This window comes from Oncorhynchus gorbuscha, linkage group LG22 (genome assembly GCF_021184085.1).
Source record: "Oncorhynchus gorbuscha isolate QuinsamMale2020 ecotype Even-year linkage group LG22, OgorEven_v1.0, whole genome shotgun sequence".
Classification (NCBI taxonomy): Eukaryota; Metazoa; Chordata; class Actinopteri; order Salmoniformes; family Salmonidae; genus Oncorhynchus; species Oncorhynchus gorbuscha.
In genome coordinates, this window is record NC_060194.1 from 24,132,420 (window position 1) to 24,146,338 (window position 13,919).

The 13,919-nt window shown below is 44.0% G+C and overlaps 1 protein-coding gene across 4 annotated transcripts in view; it reads right to left on the bottom strand.

The window, feature by feature from the left end:
- Nucleotides 1-12,886, bottom strand: part of LOC124009561 (solute carrier family 12 member 7-like) — a 49,791-nt gene extending 36,905 nt beyond the window's left edge. For 2 of the 4 annotated variants that reach the window (XM_046321452.1, XM_046321451.1), the window contains exon 1: nt 12,669-12,886. In XM_046321452.1, coding sequence (XP_046177408.1) covers nt 12,669-12,786 — 118 coding nt within the window. In that variant the 5' untranslated portion in view covers nt 12,787-12,886. The remainder of the gene's footprint in view (nt 1-12,668) is intronic. The other 2 variants (XM_046321456.1, XM_046321455.1) reach the window with 1 other exon arrangement.
- Between the last annotated feature and the right edge of the window lie 1,033 nt (nt 12,887-13,919).

Consider the following 13,919-nt stretch of genomic DNA (forward strand, 5'->3'; position numbering starts at 1 on the left):
CCGACATCCGAAAGTATTGAAAAGGTCTTTCCTCGTCAATGTTTCACATAGGTTGGACAAGAGACATGTATTCTCCATCTTCCTTTGTTAGTAAGAGCAGTTCAACTCGCTGTTCAAGCTCTAGCAATTGCAATTCTTAGAGAGACATGTTTGCATGTAGCTAGCAAAATAGTATTCATCAACAAAAAGGCATATAACAACAGATCCGGAAGTTTAAATGTTGTTGCTAGCTACAGTTAGAGTGCCTCGGACCCTCTTGCTTGGTAAGCTACTCTGGCTCCCCCTAGTGCACATACACCACACAAGGACCCTCTTGCTTGGTAAGCTACTCTGGCTCCCCCTAGTGGATATACACACCACACAAGGACCCTCTTGCTCCGTAAGCTACTCTGGCTCCCCCTAGTGCACATACACCACACAAGGACCCTCTTGCTTGGTAAGCTACTCTGGCTCCCCCTAGTGGATATACACACCGCACAAGGACCCTCTTGCTCCGTAAGCTACTCTGGCTCCCCCTAGTGCACATACACCACACAAGGACCCTCTTGCTTGGTAAACTACTCTGGCTCCCCAAGTCCCCTAGTAGATATGTACTACACAAGACAGACTTCCTCTCTGGGTGGAACGCAACGACGATGTGGACAAAAGAGAGCGCTGCCCCCAAAAACCTGGTTGCCCCCTTACACATGCATGCACGTCTATTGACCTTTAAGGAGCTTCAGGATGACTGTGTGTTGGCCCGCAGTGTCCTGTGAACAGGATTTCAACAGCCTCAGTAATCAATTTATGTTGAATGCCTTACTCTTATTTCTGTCTTTTATTTTTATTTATTTATTTATTTATTTATTTGTTTATTTATTTATTTATCTCACCTTTATTTAACCAGGTAGGCTAGTAGAGAACAAGTTCTCATTTGCAACTGCGACCTGGCCAAGATAAAGCGTAGCAGTGTGAACAGACAACACAGAGTTACACATGGAGTAAACAATTAACAAGTCAATAACACGGTAGAAAAAAGGGGAGTCTATGTACAATGTGTGCAAAAGGCATGAGGAGGTAGGCGAATAATTACAATTTTGCAGATTAACACTGGAGTGATAAATGATCAGATGGTCATGTACAGGTAGAGATACTGGTGTGCAAAAGAGCAGAAAAGTAAATAAATAAAAACAGTGTGGGGATGAGGTAGGTGAAAATGGGTGGGCTATTTACCAATAGACTATGTACAGCTGCAGCGATCGGTTAGCTGCTCAGATAGCTGATGTTTGAAGTTGGTGAGGGAGATGAAAGTCTCCAACTTCAGCGATTTTTGCAATTCGTTCCAGTCACAGGCAGCAGAGTACTGGAACGAAAGGCGGCCAAATGAGGTGTTGGCTTTAGGGATGATCAGTGAGATACACCTGCTGGAGCGCGTGCTACGGATGGGTGTTGCCATTGTGACCAGTGAACTGAGATAAGGCGGAGCTTTACCTAGCATGGACTTGTAGATGACCTGGAGCCAGTGGGTCTGGTGACGAATATGTAGCGAGGGCCAGCCGACTAGAGCATACAAGTCGCAGTGGTGGGTGGTATAAGGTGCTTTAGTGACAAAACGGATGGCACTGTGATAAACTTCTTACTTCCGGCGCCGACTGAGATGGCCGCCTCGCTTTCGCGTTCCTAGGAAACTATGTAGTTTTTTGTTTTTTTACGTGTTATTTTTTACGTGTTTTTTACGTGTTATTTCTTACATTAGTACCCCAGGTCATCTTAGGAAGAAGAGAAGAACTACTGAATATAAGATCAGCGTCAACTCACCATCAGTACGACCAAGAATATGTTTTCCCGCGACGATGATCCTGTGTTCTGCCTTACAAACAGGACAACGGAATGGATCGCATGCAGCGACCCAAGGAAACGACTCCGAAAAAGAGGGAAACGAGGCGGTGTTCTGGTCAGACTCCGAAAAAGGGCACATCGCGCACCACTTCCCAGCATTCTTCTTGCCAATGTCCAGTCTCTCGACAACAAGGTTGACGAAATCCGAGCAAGGGTGTCATTCCAGAGGGACATCAGAGACTGCAACGTTCTCTGCTTCACAGAAACATGGCTTACTGGGAAGACGCTATCCAGGGCGGTGCAGCCAACGGGTTTCTCCACGCATCACGCCGACAGAAACATACATCTCTCTGGTAAGAAGAGTGGCGGGGGTGTATGCCTCATGACTAACGGGACATGGTGTGATAAAGGAAACATACAGGAACTCAAATCCTTCTGTTCACCTGATTTAGAATTCCTCACAATCAAATGTAGACTGCATTATCTTCCAAGAGAATTCTCTTCGATTATAATCACAGCCGTATATACCCCCCCCCCAAGCAGACACATCGATGGCTCTGAACGAACTTTATTTAACTCTTTGCAAACTGGAAACCATTTATCCGGAGGCTGCATTCATTGTAGCTGGGGATTTTAACAAAGCTAATCTGAAAACAAGACTCCCTAAATTTTATCAGCATATCGATTGCGCAACCAGGGGTGGTAAAACCTTGGATCATTGTTACTCTAACTTCCGCGACGCATATAAGGCCCTGCCCTGCCCCCCTTTTGGGAAAGCTGACCACGACTCCATTTTGCTGATCCTTGCCTACAGGCAGAAGCTAAAACAAGAGGCCCCCACGCTGAGGTCTGTCCAACGCTGGTCAGACCAAGCTGACTCTACACTCCAAGACTGCTTCCATCACGTGGACTGGGACATGTTTCGTATTGCGTCAGATGGAAATATTGACGAATACGCTGATTCGGTGTGCGAGTTCATTAGAACGTGCGTCGAAGATGTCGTTCCCATAGCAATGATAAAAACATTCCCAAACCAGAAACCGTGGATTGATGGCAGCATTCGCGTGAAACTGAAAGCGCGAACCACTGCTTTTAATCAGGGCAAGGTGTCTGGTAACATGTCCGAATATAAACAATGCAGCTATTCCCTCCGCAAGGCTATTAAACAAGCTAAGAGTCAGTACAGAGACAAAGTGGATTCTCAATTCAATGGCTCAGACACAAGAGGCATGTGGCAGGGTCTACAGTCAATCACGGACTACAAGAAGAAACCCAGCCCAGTCACGGACCAGGATGTCTTGCTCCCAGGCAGACTAAATAACTTTTTTGCCCGCTTTGAGGACAATACAGTGCCACTGACACGGCCACTGACAAAACATGCGGTCTCTCCTTCACTGCAGCCGAGGTGAGTAAGACATTTAAACGTGTTAACCCTTGCAAGGCTGCAGGCCCAGACGGCATCCCCAGCCGCGCCCTCAGAGCATGCGCAGACCAGCTGGCCGGTGTGTTTACGGACATATTCAACCAATCCTTATCCCAGTCTGCTGTTCCCACATGCTTCAAGAGGGCCACCATTGTTCCTGTTCCCAAGAAAGCTAAGGTAACTGAGCTAAACGACTACCGCCCCGTAGCACTCACTTCCGTCATCATGAAGTGCTTTGAGAGACTAGTCAAGGACCATATCACCTCCACCCTACCTGACACCCTAGACCCACTCCAATTTGCTTACCGCCCAAATAGGTCCACAGACGATGCAATCTCAACCACACTGCACACTGCCCTAACCCACCTGGACAAGAGGAATACCTATGTGAGAATGCTGTTCATCGACTACAGCTCGGCATTCAACACCATAGTACCCTCCAAGCTCGTCATCAAGCTCGAGACCCTGGGTCTCGACCCCGCCCTGTGCAACTGGGTACTGGACTTCCTGACGGGACGCCCCCAGGTGGTGAGGGTAGGCAACAACATCTCCTCCCCACTGATCCTCAACACGGGGGCCCCACAAGGGTGCGTTCTGAGCCCTCTCCTGTACTCCCTGTTCACCCACGACTGCGTGGCCACGCACGCCTCCAACTCAATCATCAAGTTTGCGGACGACACAACAGTGGTAGGCTTGATTACCAACAACGACGAGACGGCCTACAGGGAGGAGGTGAGGGCCCTCGGAGTGTGGTGTCAGGAAAATAACCTCACACTCAACGTCAACAAAACTAAGGAGATGATTGTGGACTTCAGGAAACAGCAGATGGAACACCCCCCTATCCACATCGATGGAACAGTAGTGGAGAGGGTAGCTAGTTTTAAGTTCCTCGGCATACACATCACAGACAAACTGAATTGGTCCACTCACACAGACAGCGTCGTGAAGAAGGCACAGCAGCGCCTCTTCAACCTCAGGAGGCTGAAGAAATTCATTCGGCTTGTCACCAAAAGCACTCACAAACTTTTACAGATGCACAATCGAGAGCATCCTGGCGGGCTGTATCACCGCCTGGTACGGCAACTGCTCCGCCCTCAACCGTAAGGCTCTCCAGAGGGTAGTGAGGATTGCACAACGCATCACCGGGGGCAAACTACCTGCCCTCCAGGACACCTACACCACCCGATGTTACAGGAAGGCCATAAAGATCATCACGGACATCAACCACCCGAACCACTGCCTGTTCACCCCGCTATCATCCAGAAGGCAAGGTCAGTACAGGTGCATCAAAGCTGGGACCGAGAGACTGAAAAACAGCTTCTATCTCAAGGCCATCAGACTGTTAAACAGCCACCACTAACATTGAGTGGCTGCTGCCAACACACTGTCATTGACACTGACCCAACTCCAGCCACTTTAATAATGGGAATTGATGGGAAATGATGTAAATATATCACTAGCCACTTTAAACAATGCTACCTTATATAATGTTACTTACCCTACATTATTCATCTCATATGCATATGTATATACTGTACTCTACATCATCGACTGCATCCTTATGTAATACATGTATCACTAGCCACTTTAACTATGCCACTTTGTTTACTTTGTCTACACACTCATCTCATATGTATATACTGTACTCGATACCATCTACTGTATGCTGCTCTGTACCATCACTCATTCATATATCCTTATGTACATATTCCTTATCCCCTTACACTGTGTATAAGACAGTAGTTTTGGAATTGTTAGTTAGATTACTTGTTGGTTATCACTGCATTGTCGGAAACTAGAAGCACAAGCATTTCGCTACACTCGCATTAACATCTGCTAACCATGTGTATGTGACAAATAAATTTTGATTTGATTTGATTTAAACTGCATCCAGTTTGCTGAGTAGAGTGTTGGAAGCAATTTTGTAGATGACATCGCCGAAGTCGAGGATCGGTAGGATAGTCAGTTTTACTAGGGTAAGCTTGGCGGCGTGAGTGAAGGAGGCTTTGTTGCGGAATAGAAAGCCGACTCTTGATTTGATTTTCGATTGGAGATGTTTGATATGAGTCTGGAAGGAGAGTTTGCAGTCTAGCCAGACACCTAGGTACTTATAGATGTCCACATATTCAAGGTCAGAACCATCCAGGGTGGTGATGCTAGTCTGGCATGCGGGTGCAGGCTGCGATCGGTTGAAAAGCATGCATTTGGTTTTACTAGCGTTTAAGAGCAGTTGGAGGCCACGGAAGGAGTGTTGTATGGCATTGAAGCTCGTTTGGAGGTTAGATAGCACAGTGTCCAATGACGAGCCGAAAGTATATAGAATGGTGTCGTCTGTGTAGAGGTGGATCAGGGAATCGCCCGCAGCAAGAGCAACATCATTGATATATACAGAGAAAAGAGTCGGCCCGAGAATTGAACCCTGTGGCACCCCCATAGAGACTGCCAGAGGACCGGACAGCATGCCCTCCGATTTGACACACTGCACTCTGTCTGCAAAGTAATTGGTGAACCAGGCAAGGCAGTCATCCGTAAAACCGAGGCTACTGAGTCTGCTGATAAGAATATGGTGATTGACAGAGTCGAAAGCCTTGGCAAGGTCGATGAAGACAGCTGCACAGTACTGTCTTTTATCAATGGCGGTTATGATATCGTTTAGTACCTTGAGTGTGGCTGAGGTGCACCCGTGACCGGCTCGGAAACCAGATTGCACAGCGGAGAAGGTACGGTGGGATTCGAGATGGTCAGTGACCTGTTTGTTGACTTGGCTTTCAAAGACCTTAGATAGGCAGGGCAGGATGGATATAGGTCTGTAACAGTTTGGGTCCAGGGTGTCTCCCCCTTTGAAGAGGGGGATGACTGCGGCAGCTTTCCAATCCTTGGGGATCTCAGACGATATGAAAGAGAGGTTGAACAGGCTGGTAATAGGGGTTGCGACAATGGCGGCGGATAGATTCAGAAATAGAGGGTCCAGATTGTCAAGCCCAGCTGATTTATACGGGTCCAGGTTTTGCAGCTCTTTCAGAACATCTGCTATCTGGATTTGGGTAAAGGAGAACCTGGAGAGGCTTGGGCGAGGAGCTGCGGGGGGGGGGGGGGGAGCTGTTGGCCGAGGTTGGAGTAGCCAGGCGGAAGGCATGGCCAGCCATTGAGAAATGCTTGTTGAAGTTTTCGATAATCATGGATTTATCGGTGGTGACCGTGTTACCTAGCCTCAGTGCAGTGGGCAGCTGGGAGGAGGTGCTCTTGTTCTCCATGGACTTCAGTGTCCCAGAACTTTTTGGAGTTGGAGCTACAGGATGCAAACTTCTGCCTGAAGAAGCTGGCCTTAGCTTTCCTGACTGACTGCGTGTATTGGTTCCTGACTTCCCTGAACAGTTGCATATCGCGGGGACTATCTATGTACAGTCGTGGCCAAAAGTTTTGAGAATGACACAAATATTAATTTCCAAATTTTGCTGCCTCAGTGTCTTTAGATATTTTTGACAGATGTTACTATAGAATACTGAAGTCTAATTACAAGCATTTCATAAGTCTCAAAGGCTTTTATTGACAATTACATGACGTTGATGCAAATAGTCAATATTTGCAGTGTTGACTCTTCTTTTTCAAGACCTCTGTGTCAGGACCCAATTACGAACCCGGGTCTCCAGAGTGAGAAACAGTCACTAAACCAACTGAGCCACGAGTAGTCAGCAGAACCCAGAAGATGAGGCAGACACAGCAGTACTTGAGACGGTGTATTTAATGAAGTAAAAAGTGAAGTTCTTCAGGAAAACATGTAACTCCACAACCTCAAAAGGAATTCCACAAGAACAAAGGTAATCCTCCAAGACAAAAAAGGTAAATCCACAAGGTGGAAGGTTTTGCACAAAAAGCCTCAAAAGATACTCAAAAACAAACAAACAAGAACAAAAAACAGAATTCCACAAGAGAGTCCACCGGGATCAACAAGAGTTCAAAGAGTACTAGGGCTGGGTGCTAACATACAAACACAGAGCAAAGAACTGAGTAAAACAAAGGGTTTAAATACAATCAGGGGAAACGAGGCATAATAATAATGGGGATCAAGGGAAAACAAAAGGTCAAAAGGCACAATGGGGGCATCTAGTGACCAAAAACCGGAACAACCCTGGCCAAATCCTGACACTCTGCAATCCGCCCTGGCATGCTGTCAATTATCTTCTGGGCCACATCCTGACTGATGGCAGCCCATTCTTGCTTAATCAATGCTTGGAGTTTGTCAGAATTTGTGGGTTTTTGTTTGTCCACCTCACTTTTGCCTTATGGCAAGGTGCTCCATCATGCTGGAATATATATTGTTCGTCACCAAACTGTTCCTGGATGGTTGGGAGAAGTTGCTCTAGGAGGATGTGTTGGTACCATTCTTTATTCATGGCTGTGTTCTTAGGCAAAATTGTGAGTGAGCCCACTCCCTTGGCTGAGAAGCTACCCCACACATGTACGGTCTCAGGATTCTTTACTGTTGGCATGACACAGGACTGATTGTAGTGCTCACCTTGTCTTCTCCGGACAAGCTTTTTTCCGGACGCCGCAAAGAATCGGAAAGGGGATTTATCAGAGAATGATTTTACCCCAGTTCTCAGCAGTCCAATCCCTGTACCTTTTTCAGAATATCAGTCTGTCCCTGATGTTTTTCCTGGAGAGAAGCTCCAGCTTCTTTGCTGCCTTTCTTGACCCCTGGCCATCCTCCAAACGTCTTCGCCTCACTGTGCATGCATATTCACTCACACCTGTCTGCTTCCATTCCTGAGCAAGCTCTGTACTGGTGGTGTCCCAATCCCGCAGCTGAATCAACTTTAGGAGAAGGTCCTGGCGCTTGCTGGACTTTTTTGGGCGCCCTGAAGCCTTCTTCACAACAATTGAACCGCTCTCATTGAAGTTCTTGATGATCTCATAAATAGTTGATTTAGGTGCAATCTTACTGGCAGCAATATCCTTGCCTGGGAAGCCCATTTTGTACAACGCAATGATAACAGCATGTGTTTCCTTGCAGGTAACCATGGTTGACAGAGGATGAACTATGATTCCAAGCACCACCCTCCTTTTGAAGCTTCCACTCTGTTATTCGAACTCAATCCGCATGACAGAGTGATTTCCAGCCTTGTCCTCGTCTACACTCACACCTGTGTTAACGAGAGAATCGCTGGCTTGATGTCAGCTGGTCCTTTTGTGGCAGGGCTGAAATGCAGTGGAAATGTTTTTTGGGGATTCAGTTAGTTTTCATGGCAAAGAGGGAATTTGCAATTAATTGCAATTCATCTGATCACTCTACATAACATTCTGGAGTATATGCAAATTGCCATCATCCAACCTAAGGCAGCAGACTTTGTGAAAATTAATATTTGGGTCATTCTCAAAACATTTTGCCATGACTGTAAGATAAGAACCTACAGTAAGTCAATGCAGAGACAACATTTCTCACAGAAATGGATTGAAAGATCACATTTTAAACAAACAGTGTTTACAGTTAGCCTGACTGTAACCACAGAGCCCCTCTGTCTTCTCTAGGAACACAGACACAGAAAAACAGATATGTCCAACAGAGGGTAATCTCATCCTCATCCCAAGTCTGAAATTGTCTGAAATTGTCTGATGATTAATTGGCATGTCAATGGAGGTAGTTTTCAGAACAGGAAGCAACGTTAAGTCAAAAATAATTAGCATGTAGCCTACCATGGTTCTGTAGCTCAATTGGCATCCTAAATATCCAAAAAGGAAGTAGGCCCAACTCTTCCTCATTGATAAACACAATTATGAATGACAGGGATAACTGTCCTGTCTTGTCCAGACAAGCCACACACACTGCCTCAGACTCAGGCTCAGGCTCACTGAATGAAATCAACAGAGAATCAAATATGTTTGGCAATCCACATACTGGATTAGAAAGACAGGCTTGATTGCAACCAACAGGCAGAATTTAACACGCTCAAGGTTACTACTGGATTTCTTAAAACGAAAGATTACATGCACCTGCAGGGTAAACTAAGCATGATTGCAACTAGAAACATACAAGGACAAACCAGCAGATCAGTTGATCTCTCGTTGTTGTTACCGTGTTAAGTGATTATGATACCAGACAGCTGGTCTAGATTCTTTACTCCCACTCCCATTGAAATATCAACCCATTAGGAGCATCGGAAACCGTAAGGCTGATGAATGTAAAAATACTTATTTAAGTATAAAAATATAGAAGCAGTAGGTCTATATTTCTTTAAAAGTTTCACTTTAGATGGCAAAATATAATATAATATAATATATGCCATTCAAAATAATAAGAGTAGAACATTAGTTTTCCATTCACACAATGTGTTTAGTAAATTGCTTCAGTTGATTTGCTGTGGTACATGAGGAAATACTTCATTTCAGTTGAATGGGATGATTGTCAAATAGATAAATCGCCCGTAGAATGCTCATAAAGTAGGACTAAATTGTTTTGATGATAATACTAACCAGAGGGTGAAATAGTCTTACATTATTTTTGGCTGCAATCAAGACTAAAAGACATCCTCGACATCTGTGTTAGGAATGGTAAATTCCTGGCTAATGTTGGTTGAAATTGAGATCAGCTTTGCGGGTGATTTTAGAGCATATTGATGGTTTAAGTAGAGATCAGCTGGCGATAATCTGGTGGCTTTCAAAGGTTGCAATTGGCCCACAGGTTTTATGACTTTGGTGAAGTAAAGTTTTATGACAAAACAAAAAAGCACTTATGGACAGTATACAGAATTTAGTGCATTTCAGGGAGAGACCCATAATGTCAGTTAAAGAAAAACAATTCTGTGAAGCTTTACCCTGAGGCAGCCCATTTGGAAAAAAGTTGTTTATACTGGATCTATTTTGTGGAGACAGCACTGTGTACAGGTACTGTTGGCGTGAGAACATAGAGGAGAGCACATGATGAAACACAGATAGAGCTGGTAATCTGGGACTGAGTGGAGCATTCCTACTGCTGACTACAGCCAAAGTGACCACAGCCCATAGCCTTCCCTTACATGTATCCTGTGTGACTCATACTGTACTGCCTTTACAAACAGCAGCCAGAAAGGTTAAGAGCTCCACTCTCAGTGACACTGGGAATGTTAATCTGCAGCTATATTTAAATGAAAGCACCATTTCATAGTATTAAAGAAAGGTTTGTGTTTGTCTTTACTCAATTGGGCACTACAATTGCCAAAAACCAAGTACTGTAAATCCCATAGAATTTTACTCCAAAAATTATCATACACAAGCGCTAGTTCTACCTTCCTCGATTATCTTTTGTACTGCTCCTGACCTCTGACCCCTCCTTACCACTTTGTGAGGCCAATATTGTATTCTAATATCTCATATCCCCACTCAGGCAGCAGTGGTGGCACCTGGAAGCTAAACTCACTGAACTGGCCAGAGGGAAAGTAACAAATCACTGCTTGCTCAATCATAAAGTAGGAAGGCCTTCTTTGACGTTGCGTAAAACGAAACACTGCCTTTAATTCATGTATAAAGCCCATAGAAGTACGAGTTACCATACCCAATCACAGGGATGGCTAACTCTGGAAATTCAATCTGTTGCTACAGACTTTTAGTTTCTTCCCACCCAATGTATGGAACAATCTTCAGAGTTCCCTACATCTGGATGTTCTGGTGCCTTTCGGGCAGTTCAGTGTTGATTGAGGACCTCTTTGTTGATGAATGTGATTGTTTTTCTTGAGTGTGTTTTGTATTTTTGCATTATATAATTTATTTAATTATATAATGATATAATTTTATAACGTACTGTAAAATACTATATTAAATACTAAAATGTTATCCGCAAAAAAAAACACTGTAGTAAATACTACAGTATTGTCTGCAAAAACACTACAGTTTCCGCAAAAACACTACAGCTTTGTAACTATAGTAATACCACAGTATTTACTTTGAATATACCCCACCCCCCATATCCTAATTTGTGCCACCCATGAGTGGGAAAACTACATGCCAAGTATAGATCATATATTGTGTTCCCTAGGTTTTTACTTTTTTTTAACCTTTATTTAAACTAGGCAAGTCAGTTAAGAACCAATTCTTATTTACAATGACGGCCTAACCCGGACGACGCTGGGTCAATTGTGCGCCGCCCTATGAGATTCCCAATCACGGCCGGATGTGATACAGCCCGGATTCGAACAAGGGACTTTAGTGACGCCTCTTGCACTGAGATGCAGTGCCTTAGACCTCTGCGCCACTCGGGAGAAGAGCAGAAGCTCTGAACTATCCGTTCAGACTCCAGACTCTTATCTTCCAATGGGTTATGGAAATGTGCTCTTTTACTATTGTCCAGTAGGTTTCCTCAAGGAGAATGTCTATGTCACTTCTATGTCAAAGATTATAAAATAAAACACTATAGTAAATACTACAGTTATGTCCACAAAAACATAAAAAATTATAGTTATACTATAGTATTTATCTATAGTAATACTAAAGTATTTATACTATAGTACAGTCATGTAAGCAAAACACTACAATAAATACCACAGTCATGTCCCAAACACTACAGTAAATACTACAGTTTTTTTAATGTGGGAAGAGTTTGTTCAGAAAAACACAGGCAGATACCCACGCAAGCACAAACACATCCACACACTCCAACAAACAAACATCTGGGGTATATAATCCCCCCCGTGAATAGATACAAAGTCAGTGAGGGCTGACAGCAGACAATCAAAAAGGCCTCTTTTTTTTATGCTACACAAGTGAAAAAACACCTCAGAATCTGAGATTACTACGGTTTTACAAGAATGCCATGTGCAAATACTAAAATAGTTTTGTTACAGTAGTAAAGAGCAAACAGTCAGCCTGTGACTTCCAACAGGAAGAGAACAGTGGAGCTCTCTCTACTGGTTTACAGCAAGTTAATACTTGACAGACAAGTGGCATTTTGGCAGTGACTTCCACTGTGGAATGTAAGGCTGAGAAACCTTGGAAGAGAACAGACTACTATCCATATTGATTTCACATTAAGAGGAAGAAAGATGTGTGAATGAGTGAGTGAAAGAGTGAGAGGTGGAAAGAGAAAGAGAAGGAGAGAGAGCGAAAGGCAAGGAAGATCTCAGAAAGCCCTCATTTGTTTTTGTTTCATTTCAGGAATTGATTTCTTGTCAAAAATGACAAAAAGTTCAAAAGTTCGCTCTTGTCATAAAAGGTATATTCGTCTCCTTAGGACAGAGAAAAATAAACAAACAAACAAAGCCATATATCATATCAGAATTGTGTAAGTCAAGGGCCAGTTAGCTTTGGGACACAACATTGGGAGTCTGTGTATTGGTTGGACTCCCTGAGGAATGTTGTGTTCCAAAGCTAAGTTAAAGTCAACATGTTCAGCTGTTCTACAGATTCTACTCTGCTTGTCTGAGCCTGTCCTGAAAACGTCAACATAGTGTGCCCTCACCTGAGTAGGGCCGTCGTGGAGAAACGTCTTCTTCATCTTCCTCACTAAACACATCTTCGAGAGTTGACTTCCCGGCCCCGCCATCCTCTACAGGAACCACAGTGAAGTTGGTGGGCATTTTATCCCCTCACCGCATTGGCTCTATTCTGAGAAAGTAAACTACTCTAGTCCCTCTCACCTTTTCAAGGCACAGTTCGAAGTGCTATCTACTTCTGTCTCTCTCACCTATATTGCTTAGATTCTGTCCCCATGTGACCAGGCTCTCTCCAAATAAGGAGTGTTCTACAACTCCTCCCCCAGAGAAAGTCCTCCTTCCTTACTCCACTCAACCTCATCCCCATCTAGGCTATAGCACCTACAATAGACAAGACTCCTAATGTCACAGGGGGCACCTCTTCCTGAACAACTCTCCCTTTATTGAAAAAAGCCCTTTATTTGTAACTTACATTGTAGAACTATGGTACAGTGACACAGGATTTTGTCTTCCTTCCTATATTTTACCCCCCTTTGTAGGCCAGTAGACTACTACATATTAGCACTGGTAAACACAGTGTAGTTTCCTTTCACACAGAGCAAAGCCTGCTGGGTAATTCAGAGGTGTTGAATGCTAAACTGACCCTGCCAGTCCGGAGCGAGGGAGAGTGGCCCCCTGGGGTAAACGGCAATAAACACAAAAGGCCCTATAGGCAACACATGGAAATCACATCAGCCTGAGTGTGCCCCAGAGAAAACACATGGAACAATTGGAAAAGATAAGGATGTAAGAGACCAAAGGCTATTAATGACAATGAAGATTCTGGAAAAACCATACGAATAACATTAAACACCACAAAATAGTAATCATCTCAAATCTACTACTGGGTGATTTAACTGAAATGTTAAAATACATCTTCCAGTTATCATTGCTGAGACATTTTTTTGTTGAGACAATTTTTACATTCAGCATTACTCCATCAAGGGAAATATAGTATTCTTTCTAAGAAAGATATGTAGATATGTTTCAGAAACCCAGGCAAACAATGTGTGTGGCATCCCTGAAGAAATAATCATAATTAATTTCAACATTACAAGAGTTTTGTTCATAAAAAACATAGATTGTCCTGGGGACAGCAAAAAAGTGTCTTCTAGGGCTCAGGTCCTCCGAGAGAGAGAAAGAAACAAATTACTGGCCCGGGTGGAGATTATAACAGGCAAGATGTTCAAATGTTCATAAATGACCAGCCACAGGAAACTGAGCATAGATATATTTAG